The sequence below is a fragment of the Seriola dumerili genome, unplaced genomic scaffold (assembly GCF_002260705.1).
Source record: "Seriola dumerili isolate Sdu_G_001 unplaced genomic scaffold, Sdu_1.0 BDQW01000756.1, whole genome shotgun sequence".
Classification (NCBI taxonomy): Eukaryota; Metazoa; Chordata; class Actinopteri; order Carangiformes; family Carangidae; genus Seriola; species Seriola dumerili.
The window spans coordinates 806244-818932 of NW_019175011.1; the positions used below are offsets into that span (position 1 = coordinate 806244).

General features: G+C 41.0%; 1 protein-coding gene across 1 annotated transcript; it reads left to right on the forward strand.

Annotated features, from left to right (window-relative positions):
* Positions 1 to 447: 447 nt before the first annotated feature.
* Positions 448 to 12679, forward strand: LOC111236898. Its single transcript, XM_022765800.1, has 12 exons — positions 448 to 1106; positions 3137 to 3276; positions 3457 to 3632; positions 4617 to 4777; positions 5023 to 5163; positions 5949 to 6070; positions 6608 to 6776; positions 7404 to 7543; positions 9912 to 10066; positions 10150 to 10276; positions 11162 to 11295; positions 12441 to 12679. The coding sequence occupies exons 1-12, from the start codon at positions 640 to 642 to the stop codon at positions 12564 to 12566; spliced, it is 2058 nt and encodes a 685-aa protein (XP_022621521.1). The 5' UTR covers positions 448 to 639; the 3' UTR covers positions 12567 to 12679.
* The last annotated feature ends 10 nt before the right edge of the window (positions 12680 to 12689 follow it).

Genomic DNA, 12689 nt, shown 5'->3' on the forward strand with positions numbered 1-12689 from the left:
ATCCACAAGGCCAAGTAAATGTCTTCAGTGTTCTGAACTGAATATTAGGCCACCAGAAGAACATTTACTCCAATGATAATACATCTCTTTAAGGAATAGCATCATAGGATAAACAACATGGACATGTACTGTAATATTATCAGACAGTATTTATTTGAGCTCCTCCGGATCACTCTGTTCTCATTTCCCTCCTTTTTTATTCTTCTTTCACTCTCTCAGCTCCGCTCATCTATCCCTGGAAAGTCAAGTCCAGTGTTTCCATGATCATCTTAATAAAGTTCCCAATAGGCTTCTATAATTACTTTAATATTTATAATTTTAGCCTACTGTAGATTATGAGGTTAGTGACAAACAACACATTTTTGCAACCAACTGCAACTGAAATCCCGTTTTCGCGATATCAATCGCCCGGTGTACGGTTTGCGCTTTTTAAGCTGTTTGTCCCGCTACAGCCGCCGTAGACAGCAGCATGACCCGCCCCCAACTCAAATGTTTGGAGGTGAATTTAGGAAGTCCGTGAAAGCGTTTTAGAGAGGAGAGTCGTTGAAGAAGCCTTTAATTCAACATAAACTCTGTGAAAGACATGCTCGGTATCTGCTGTTTGTGGTGAGTTCACGGTGTCTAGCTGTCAACGGAAACATGGCTGTGTTGCGTTCCTGGTCCTCGCTGTTGTGGTTCCTTGTTGTTGTGACAGCTCATGTGACTGAAGCCGCGGGGAGGTCTAAGCAGCGGATGAAACTGACCGACGATGGGGACCAGGTCTGCGAGTCCCAAGACAACACGGTTTCGTTTAGATCCAGAAAAACCTCCGCTCCGCAGATCTCCACCGGGCCCGAGCCGGGGGACGTCGCGGCCGCGTTCAAAGTCCCAACTCTGGATGGGGAGTTTTCCTACCAGCCCGGAGCTCTGCGGGGATCTGTGGTCATTCACGCCTTCACCAACAAGTCTGGGTTTCTGGAGTGTATGTGGAGCTCGGAGTCGTCCCTGACCAGCCTTGTGCAGGACCTGCCGGACAGCACACAGGTGCTCTTCCTGTCCCTGGACGACTCTGCGGTCAGTGATGCTCTCTGGATGAGGGAGCAGCTGCAACGGGCCGCCATGCACAGGTGACCTGAGGGGGAGCACTGTTTTGGGGCGAGGGGTTGGGGCTGGGGCTGAAATGCAGACCACTTAAAAAAAAAAAAAAAAAAAAAAAAAGTTATGACACACTTGCTGCATTTTCATCTCTGCAGAACTGACGGAGTTCCTGAAGTATCCAGGAAGTATTCAGATCCGTTATTTAAGTAAAAGTAGCAGGATCACAATGTGAAAATACAGATGAAAGCCCTGCATTCAAAATCCCACTTAAGTAAAAGTACAAAAGCTTTATGTTCTTAAATAATCAAAAGTGAAAGTAGCCTAATAGTTTTGTAGAAAAATGCCCGTGTGATTAATATAGTTATTTCTGACATTATTAGATTGTTAATACTGATGCTTTTAAGTGTGAGCAGCATTTTAAACCACTTTATATACAGCATGTTTTATTTTGTCCAGTGGTTCCCAACCTAGGCTTCAGGCCCCATGACCGGATGAACCTCCTGAGGGACCCCGGGGCACAATGTTGGGCCCCTGTTGCCCCAAACTATTATTCACTGGGAGCAGCTTGTCAAATGTGAATATTTGCTAGTTTTCACAGTTTTTTATGATAGTAAATTCAACATGTTTTTGACTGGTGCTCAACAAAAGAAGCTGTGAGCATGTGAACCTGGCCTTCAGGGAGTAATGATGGGTTTCTTCTATTTCCTGACATTTTATACACTGAACGATTGATTATTAAAGAAAATAACTGTGAAATTCATTGATTATTAAAATCATTGTTCATTGCAGACTTACAGTTCTTCTCTGATGGAATAATCCCACCCTACCCAAAGTCTTCTCTGTGTTAATAACTTGACACTGGAGTCTGGAGCCCCTGGACAGTTTCAAGGGTCATAATAAAAATCTGAGAGCTTCTGAGGTGATTCAGGAATTGGTTTAAAAGACACAGTCTGAGAAGTTTAGAGAGGAAATGTCTCTTAGGTGAAACTGCATTCAACTTAAATCTAGAATGAGGATGCCAGCTGCAAGGGGTCACAAGCCAAAAAGGTTGGGAAACACTAGTTTATTCTTTAACAATGCATTGTGATTTATAATCAAGAACAAATACCTTAAATCTGTGCAAAAGCATTTGAATAAATGTGTTTAGTTACTTGTCACCACTGGGGAGTAACAAGCTCATCTGAACACACTTGTGGAAACTGACTTTAATTAAGAGGTAAATTCATCACAGTTGAAATCTCTGCTGTCAACATAGATCATATTAAATTGAAAACTAAAAAACTGTAAAGCAGTTATGTTCAGTCATTATTGTCTCACATGGGAAATTTAGCTCGCAGCAAAATTACATCAAAACAGGATCACCCCTCGGTGAATGTGATAAAAATGAATACCAGTTAGAAAGAAATGTAACACACAACAGCAGTGAAATCAAGGAGTGTTAATGATAATAGGCAAAATACACAAGTTAAAAAAAAAATTAAAACTGATAAAACATGAGCAACATGAAACAGCCTGAATATCTGTTGCCAGTTGGTAAAAAAAAACCCCAAAAAAAACAACCAAAAAATGTAAAAGGAGAACAGTCTCAAAAATCTTCACAACATTTACTGAACTGAAACCCGAAACGAGGAAGTCCAGTTACAATCTGAGACTAAAAGGGAGATGTCACAAACAGTATCAGTCTTCATGCAAAAATACAAAAACATAGCAGGTTCTTTAATGTGAGAATTTGCTGCTTTTATTCTCTTTTGTATCAATGAAATGAAATGAAATATCTTTGGACAGAAGAAAACAATGTAAACACATGACTGTGTACTCAGGGAAATTGTAATGAAATTTTCACATTTTTCAGAAGTTTTAAAGACTAAACTATTAATTTCTTACTTGAAAATCTCATTCTCTGTATGAAAGTTTTTGCGATTAGTTCCAGCCCAAGTTTCTTTTTCTAATTATCTAGTGTTTGAAATTAAATAATTATAAGCTGCTGTGTAGTTAGTTGAGTTGTCGGTGTTTGATTGTCGACAAAATACGTGTTTTAACCTCCTGCTCTTCTCTGCAGTAAGAAGGAGGTTCTGTCCCGGCTTCACTTCTCTCCCGTGCCCGTCTTCGCTCTGGGTAACTGGATCCCCAGCGTGCTCTACTACTGGAGCTGCATGGGTCACAACTGTGGCCTCTCCCAGACCGTGTTCACCTCCGAGGGTGAGAACGCTGACTCAGCCTCGGTCTGACGGACGAGACTCTGTCACTGCTTGTTGTCTGGCTCACCTGTTCAGCAGAGACGAAGTGGTTGGGCGGATTTTGCTTCTATTTGAAAGTAATGTAAAATATTTATTGTATGTGCACGAGTTTTTTCTCGTCATTCTCCTTCTCTCCTCACAGGGTGGAACATGCCTGTAATCATCAAGAGACTAGACGCCAGGTATGATTGGCTGATGGGACGTTGGGGTCAGAGGTCGTATCAGCTGATCGATGCGGGGAACGGATGTGACCCTTCCCCGTCCGTGGCGGGTGCTGTGGCCTGGGTGTCAGAGGGCAGCTGCTCCTTCTTCACTAAGGTCTGTTAATGTCGCTGGTAATGAGGCGTGCGGCCTCTTGTTCAGATTGTGGCCTCCACTACATGCAGGTCTGTGACGATGTTGTTGAGGTTCTGCAGAATAATATTCGCCAAAGACTAGTCGGATGATTTATCAGACGTTTTTTTATCTGCCTCTGTGGCGGCGGCGGTGGCGGCTGTAGGCAGAGGAGTTATGTTTTCATCTTGTCTGTCCGTCCATATGTACGTCCGTCTGTGTGTCGCATCCTTGTGAACGTGATATCTCAGGAGGGAATTTCTTCAGATTTGGTATAAACGTCACTGTGACCTCACAAAACATGTTTCTGGCCATAACTCAAGATTTTAAATCTCTAAATCCTCCGATTTTAGAAGCTGAAAACAGTGAATTTAGTCACTTTCATCAAAAATGTTTTGTTGGTTTTCTGTCGATCGCCAAATTGATCAATCAACTGATCGTTTCAGCACTTTTAATCTCACTCCATATAAGGTGCATGACCAACTACTAATAAGTTTTCTTTTGCAAAAGTATCATTGAGGCCTAAACAGTTCCTTTTGTTCATGTGTTTCAAAGCATGAATTAAGATGTGGAATCTGTTTTATAAATGTTGATCACACTTCTGTCCCAGTACGGTCACATGTTCACAGAAAGATGAGTAATCCAGCTAAAACAAGAAGGATCCAACAGACATGTAGTGAAGAAGTAATAGAAGGGGAACTGTGGAATAATATTTTTCCTATGTTTTTGGTTTTATGACTCGACACTCGAGTCATTTTTCTATTACACATATATTCATCATTTCATTTAAATAAAAAAAAAACTGACAGTTTAATCGATAACAAAAATAATGTTTAGTTATAGTCGTACTGCTTGTTATTCTTTGTAGCTGTATTTCACAGTTCATCCACACACAGTGTTGTTGTCTCCACTGCGCTGCCTTTGATCGCATGTGAATTCATCAACATCAGATGCTGTTCCTCCTTCCAGGTGCAGAACATGGCCAAATCCAACGCCTCCGGTGTCCTCGTCTATGCGCTCCCTGGTAACCCGATCCAGGACATGAACTGTGTTGAGGATGAATGTTATTCGCAGCTGGGCATCCCAGCTGCCATGGTGCACCTGGAGCCTTCGGTTGCTCAGGCGCTCAGGTAGGACTGACCCCACCTGACGGATTAAAAGCCGCCCCGGTGCTGATGCTTAACTTCCTTGAGCGTAGATTAGCTGTTCTTCTAAAAGGTTAGAGTAGTGATTCTCTAAAGCCTGGCTGAGTCCTCTCTAATCTGATTTTCAAATTGTTGTTATCTCTTAATAAATGATTTAAGATGATTAAAAGTTTAATTTGTTAAATGCTGCCTGTCTCGTGATGGTATACTTCTTTAAATTTGTTTTGTAGGTTCGGACAGAAGGTCAATGTGTCGTTCCAGACCACTCCGTCTCCAGACTTCTTCATCAGTATTGACCCACAGGGGGCGCTGGCCGAGATGGGCTGGTTCCTTTACCCCTCGTTCAGGTTCATCAACTGGCAGGCGCAGTGGTGAGAGCCCACGTGTTGATGAGACTCGACTGTAACCGGAAGATCCAGGTTTTATCTGAGTAAAGAGGAAAATGACACCATGAGCTTTATTGCATGGTTGCTGTATTGAGTTACGTTAGATTGTAGAGGTGCACTTCAGTGTGGATGAACATGTCCCCACATTTCCCCTTAGAAAATGTATTTTTGTTCTCTTACAGGTGCAGTATAAAATATAATTTGCATAATTTTTGTGCAAAAACAAAGTCAAATGAACAAGATCTATTCTTACATCGTTGCTCTCTCGCTCTCTCTCGCTCTCTCTCAAAGTTCACTTGACTTATCAGAGTAGTAGATGGGTGATTCAGATGCTGATGGGGATTCCCTGAGAGGGAAAGTGGTGAGGGGAAGTCCACGACTGTTTGAATGTCTGTTAATACAGAGTTCAATAATTAGGCTGGTAAAACAGGAACTGTAGACGAAGATCAACAGAAAGTTAAACACTGTACAAACAACTATCAGAAAATATTTCCAAATAAGACTAAAAGCTTTATTGCATGGTTGCAAAAATGTTAAGGATGTAGCATGAATTTTACTGTAAATTTCTTTAAAAAAAATCCTTAGTGTGTTTATCTTTACATTACGTGATTCTTCCAAAGTCTTACATTAAAGTTTTTCTACATTTTTTTGTACAATTTGAAACTGACAAAAAATTGATAACTAGAATTTGATATGTACACCCACCATATTAAATATAATCATAGTTTTTTTTCTTTTGCACTCATCAGTGACTTTGGTTTCTTCTGCAGGTTTGATTTCTATGCAGATCTGCACACCCAGCTTCAAAGTCCGGCCAAGGTTGTTCCTGTCTTTGACAAAGTCCAGATGCAGGGAGAGAAAGGAGCGGTGGCTACAGTCGACCTGCCTCTAGGTAACGTCAGCAGAAATCTGTGTGTGAAATGACGTGTTTAAATGTCAATATTATTTACTGTCACTCAGTATTTTGTGCTTAGCGGCCATTTCATAAAAAACTGACAGGTACAATTATCATCATTATTATTGTGATGTGCACATGGAAAAAGCCCCTAAAAATGATTTTGACTCTCCACAGAAATCCAGGATATGTAAATTATTTTGGGGTTTGAGGCATAAAGTTAAGGAAGGAAAATACAAATGTGCAAAGAAAGTTTATTGCAGGTTTCCCAGTTTCCAGTGTAGTTGTGGTATGAGAGGACGCTCAGTCTGATCTTGATGATATAATCCATTTAATCGGGCTCTTCTGTCCAAAGCATCTGTTAGAGACCACCCAAAACAGCTCACCCTGTTCTGAAAACCAGCATTAGCATTGAGAGGTAAGAGGATTTTGCATCAGAGCGACAGTGTGAGCGCTTGCTGCGGCATGAGCGGAGCAGAAGTAAGCATTTTAATGATACTGAGATTCGTACGTTGTTGTACTGTTGTGTTGCAGGTTTGTTGGACTTCGACAGGCTGGAGCTGGATGCGTCGCTGTCGTGTCCCGGCAGGAGAGACTCGTCCTGCGCTCAGTGGGATCACACGGTGCAGCTGTTCGTCTGCTGCAATCACCTCAGTCTGTACTGCAACATGGAGCTGGGCCGATGGATCACCGCCTTCCGCAGGTAAGAGGATGATATAAAACACCCTGACGACACAAATGTGAAGGATGGTTATGATAATGACCGTTCACGTTTATAACCCACAGCTTTTATGGAATAAATACATCCATCTCTGCTGTTTGTGGATCTGTTATAAAGTCTGGAAATTCCTGATCTATCTTAAAAGTCTTTAATGTACTTAAGTGTAAATGAGACACTGATAAAAATCAGTTTTAAACACTGCGTGTAATTCAAAAATTTTATCAACCTGCCAGGAAGTTACTGCACCTGGCCAAGAAATCATCAAGCACATAACTCCTTCTACCCACAACTTGCACTTTGGTTCCTGTATGGATTAAATTAACGAGATATAACTGATTAATTATAGAGCTTTAGAGACGCTGGTAGGTGGATTTCTGGATTTCTGTTCCCCCTTGTTCTCAGTGTTTATGCTAAGCTAACGGTCTCCTGGCTGTAGCTTCGTCTTTACAGCGCGGACATGAAAGTGGCGCCAATATTCTTATTCAACTCTTGGCAAGCAGAATTTTCCAGATAAAAATGACTTGAATAATCGTAAATGTTTCTGTATCCTGCTGCATCCTGTTATTTTGGCTGATATATATGATATGATTGTGTGTGTTATTTTGGCAGAGGCATCGGTCGCTGGTTGACAGATGTGTCGCCCCTCTTCCCCCTGCTGGACAGCAACAGATGCACCTTCACCATGAAGACAGTGCCCTGGGCGATGCCGTGGATCGTCTCCCTCAATCTGAGATTCAGCAACCAGACAGGTAACAGCGGATGTGCGTGGTGTACTGAGCGGGTCGTGTAGTTTGGTCACGTGAGGATCTGTTGTGTACTGTGAGTCTGAGATTGTGCTGCATCAAAATCTGTGTTCCTCTTTTTGGAGTCAAATCTGAAAACACACACATGATACATACAATTTTAAATTCAGTGTGATGTACACTCTCAGAAGAAATCAGTAGCTCTGATTTCAACACAACAAATGTCCATAGATCTGCTTAGAAACCGCAAGACGACTCTCTGACTGCAGAACTTGCCTGAGAATCACCATGTTTTCTTCAGTATCACACTGATCCAGTGATAGTTGTCTGCACATCTGTGGATACACTGCAAACAGGAACTGATAATAGCTAATTCAGCACACTTTTAATTGAGGCAATTTGCCAAAATCTCAACAAATATAAGTTTAAAAGAACGTTGTAGCCCACTGCCGACTAACTTGACTCCATGGCAACATGATACTTCTCGCTTACATCCTGCAAATTCCCCCGAAGTTTCTCAATTTAATAAACAGAAAGATTAATGTATATCAATATTTGGTCAGACAATTTCTTTCTTTTGCTGCACAAATGTGTTAATCTTTTTTAATTAACACATCAAAAGCACAAAAATGGCATTGCCCAAAACCAAAAGCAGGGAGTTATTCACTCCAGAAAAACTTCTTTCTTAAAGAGACGGTGTCACCGTGTCCACTGATCTAACACAGAGAGACACACACAATAACTGTGTGTAGAGAACATAGAGCACAGCAAGCTACCAATTATAGCGAATCATGTCCATAGACTCCGCTACAGAACATGATGTCAGATTTTATCCACATAACCCACCTGCAGCAAGTAGTATCATCGCTCATGGTTAGATTTGACAGAATTTCAGTACATGAATAATGAGTGGTGGAGGATGGACCTCACATTTCTGCCTCTGAATTATTTCAGAATATCAGCTCATCAACCGGAGCACTGCAGTTTTTTAACCCTTGTACTGAATAATACAATACAACCTATCATTCACCCTTTGTGCTGACTGGAAGGTGGGCAGATGAGCTGAAGGTGTGTGTGTTTGAAGCACACTTACAGTCAAAGCTAAGCTCAGATCCAAGCTCTCCCTCTGTGAGAGAGGAGAGCTGTGACTGAAATAACCCCCCAACATTTTCTGTCCATTTCCTCTCACTTGAAAAGTGGAGAGCAGGAATCTCTCTGCAGGAAGGAACAGTCTGTCTGCTAATAGTTACTGGAACATATCTGGATGACACTCGCAGCAAAAACAAAGATTTTATCTCCTGGAAAGACTTTGACTCAGCTACAGTTTGTAGGACCATGATGTAGAAGATGATTACGAATAATCAGGAGACTGTCGGGCACAATTAGAGTCCGGATATGAGTTTGTTTTTCTCTTGAGACCTGCCGTCATGTGCTTTAGATTGTATTAAGTGATAATTTGGCTGATGTTATTATGACATTTGGCCACGTGGACATTTTTTTTTGCCCAATAATAGTGCAGTACTTCACTTATTTTCACTGTCCACACACTGAAAACACCAGCTTAACAAAACATACATATTTACTTAAAAATGTGACATGCAACACAGATAAAATCTAACATTAAATTAACATAGAATCGTTTATGCCTTTGTTTTCGATGTCTGTTACAGCCCACAGGCTGCAAAGAAATAATCTCTGATCACAAAATGATTGATGTACAAAATTAATACTATGACAAAATTACACAAAATTAACCAGAATATGGGAGTAAAATAATTTCTGTAATTTTTATGTAACTTCCTGGAGAAAAAAAAAGACATTTGAAAATGTAAATCTTGTTTTTCAAGAAGGTTCCTCAGACACTAAAACACTAAAAGTAGTGATGAAAGATGAAGATGAATTTACAGTCAGAAACAAGAACAAGTACATTTGAAAAAAGAAAAGCATAGAAATCTTAAAGTCATGAAAAGAAGAAATGGATTTTTGTGAGTTTGATGGTGCTTAGATGTTAAAGCTCGCCTCCCAAATTCTTCAGAAATTAAAGGCACACAAAAGAAAGGCTTTTGATCGTGTGTGACTGGGTGTGATGATCTGAATGGACCTAAAATCTGTTTTAAATGTGACGGAGAGTTCAAGTAAATGCATTTACAAACAAAGAGCAAACACTGATGTCACCACCCTCACTTTATTACCCCAACAAGCTGTTAATGTAATAATCTAATAATTGACTAATTTTTTATTTTTATGTGAGAATGTTTTAATTCCATGTAGGATTGCAGCTAATGATCATTTTCATTATTCCCCATATTAAATCAATTAATCGGTTTGGCTCCGTCACAATTTCTGACGCATTAATGTTTCTTTCTTTTGTCAGAGCAACAATCCAAAACTTTGGGTGTCACAGGTAATCGCGTGGAGAAGCCCCACCCCTTCAGAGTGATGTCACTGTACAGCGGGGGCACCTTCGACAAAAACTACAACAAGGGATACCAGCCGATCAAATTCCCCGTCCCGGCTTCAACTAAAAAGGTGACTGATCCCACGACGATCTCTTAAAGCGCGGCGCCCGTCCCGTCTGCGGAGCGTCTCAGCAGCTGTGCGTCTGTTTTCAGGTGGAGCTGTTCGCCGTCATCACGGGCCACGGCAGCGACGAGAACGGCTGCGGAGAATTTTGTGTCACCTCCCACCACTTCTTAGTCAACGCCGTGTTCAACAACACCCGCATATTTGATTCTGCAGGTGAGGAAAGGGACCACGCTCCTTTAGTAGCTGTTCTGGAGCTTTCGATCACATCACGCAATCTTCCTCAGCAGCTGCAGTTCGCCCAGTTGTCAGGGAGATATAGATGTTTAAATTTCAAGTTTTCCAAGCACTTTAAGGACTTTTATTCCGTGTGGCTAAAAACAATAAATCTTTAAACCTGTGGTAACTGATTTTTTTGGCCACTAGGAGGCAGCAGGAACAAGTTGTGACGTATATCGACAAAACAGTGACGCTGTGATGCAGACAGCTAAACAATGAGCTGTGACTCACTGCAAACCTCTGTAAAGCTGTAAAGATTCCCTGCAGGTTTCTGTAGGTTTTCACGTTGTCATCTGATACTTTATCGTTATAGAAATATTGATCAATGCTGCTTTGAAGTGTGCAGAAAAACGGAAATTTAAACGTTTCCAGTGATATTATTGCATGGACCTTGAGGTGACATGACTTTGTTTTGAGGCTGGAACGCTTTAAAAAGCACAGATCTCATGTTGATCAATAATCTAATAGTAGGTATGTGTAGCAGTTAATCTTTTATTTTATTAAAGTCAGAAATGTGTGAAAAATGCTTTTCACGAGTTTCAGAACCTGAGCTGATGTCTTCATATTTCTTGTTTCAGTCTAAAACTCAAAGATATTCTAGTTACAAACGTATGAAACAGAGACTTTCAAGAAATCCCTGAAACGTTTGAAATGTTTCGCATTTTTACTTGATAATTGACTAAAATGTTCAGTTTTTGTCAGTTCATTTTCTGTTGATCAACTAATGGATTAATTGGCCTGAGGCTCAGACATTGAGCCACTGATTACGGGGTAATTCTTGCACTGATTGTCATATTTTTGTATTTCTTGGGGAACCATCAGGAACCGCTCTGGGCTGTGCCATGCGAGTGAAAGAGGGAGCGGTACCGAACGAACACGGCACGTGGCTGTACGGGCGAGGAGGCTGGTGTGACGGACTGCAGGTCAACCCCTGGAGGATGGATATCACCAAACAGGTCGGTAGCTGGTGAACACGGTGGAGCATTTAGCGGCTATGAGCTGGTGGAGACCAAAAACAGACTTAAATATACACTCTGACTAATCCTGATTCTGATTCTGATGAAATATGACACACACACACACACACACACACACACACACACACAGAGTATTCAGGGTTATTGAGGACAAGTTTAAAGTCCAGTGAGTTTCTGCTCCTTCAGTAGATTTACAAGAACCTTGCACTGAAATCAAGGTCAGACTGAAGTGAGGCATTTGAGTGAAGTAAGCCCATTAGAATTAAGGAGCGCTTAATTATTCTGAAGTGAGTTATTGACCATAAAGGCTCCTGATATAATCATGTAAACTCCTGACTTGTTCCCGGCTGCAGCGCTCTCATGGTCTCAGCAGTCACGTGCAGCACTTTTCTTATCCTCAGATTCGGATTTACTTACTAAATTACTCAAATACAGAATATTAATCTGCAACAGTTCTGATAGTAAATTCATCATTTTTTTAAAGCAAGAACACTAAAAAAATCTTTAGTTTCTGTTTCCTCTTTGCAAGGATTATTAGTAGTTTAATGTGATTATAGATTTCATTTCTTTGGGTCTATGCTCATTAGAAACAAACATTTCATATTATGAACGAGGGCGTTTTGGACATTGTGACAGCATTTCTCACTATTTTATGACTTTTATTGAGGAAAATAATTGAAGATTATTGGATAATGAAAACAGACTTTGCTTGTCCAGAGGGCCCTATTAACACCTGTTAAACAGCCCCCTCCTTCAGAAAGCCCTTAAGCAAGGCACCACACCTGTTCCTGCTCCAGTGGGCAGCTCCCAGAATCCTTCACTCCATCATGCTGTTACTGCACGTAATGAGGAACTCACTGCCTCGTTAAATACGGGTTTCCTAAACAAACTCTCTCCTGAGCTCTACAAGACCTGCAGTAGTATTTTATTTGTTATTTCTTTTTGTGATTAAATCTGATTTCAAAACCCAGTTTTTTTTTTTGTTGTTGATTTAGACATCCAGGTGTAAAAGCCTCGGGTCTCACACACTCTGTCGCTTGCTTTTTTGTTTGCACAACATGAATCATTACTTCATTAAAGTTATTGGGGTTTCATTAATACAGCGTGATTCTCTCCTGTTGCAGTTGGACCTGAGTGGATCCGACTCCAACACCGTCGTCTACTTCGGTTTGTTCGACGGCAAGGATCCTAATCCGTCTCAGAAACCAGGATACATCATCATGTCGTCTTTTCTTGTCTTCTACAAATGACCTCGCACTGTAAAAGTCAACTTCCTGAATGTCGATCTGCACCAGTGAGCGTGACACTGAATGTACAGTCAAGTCAGAGATTAAATTTCTATTTTCCTACTGCTTTCACTGACTGTTGCTATC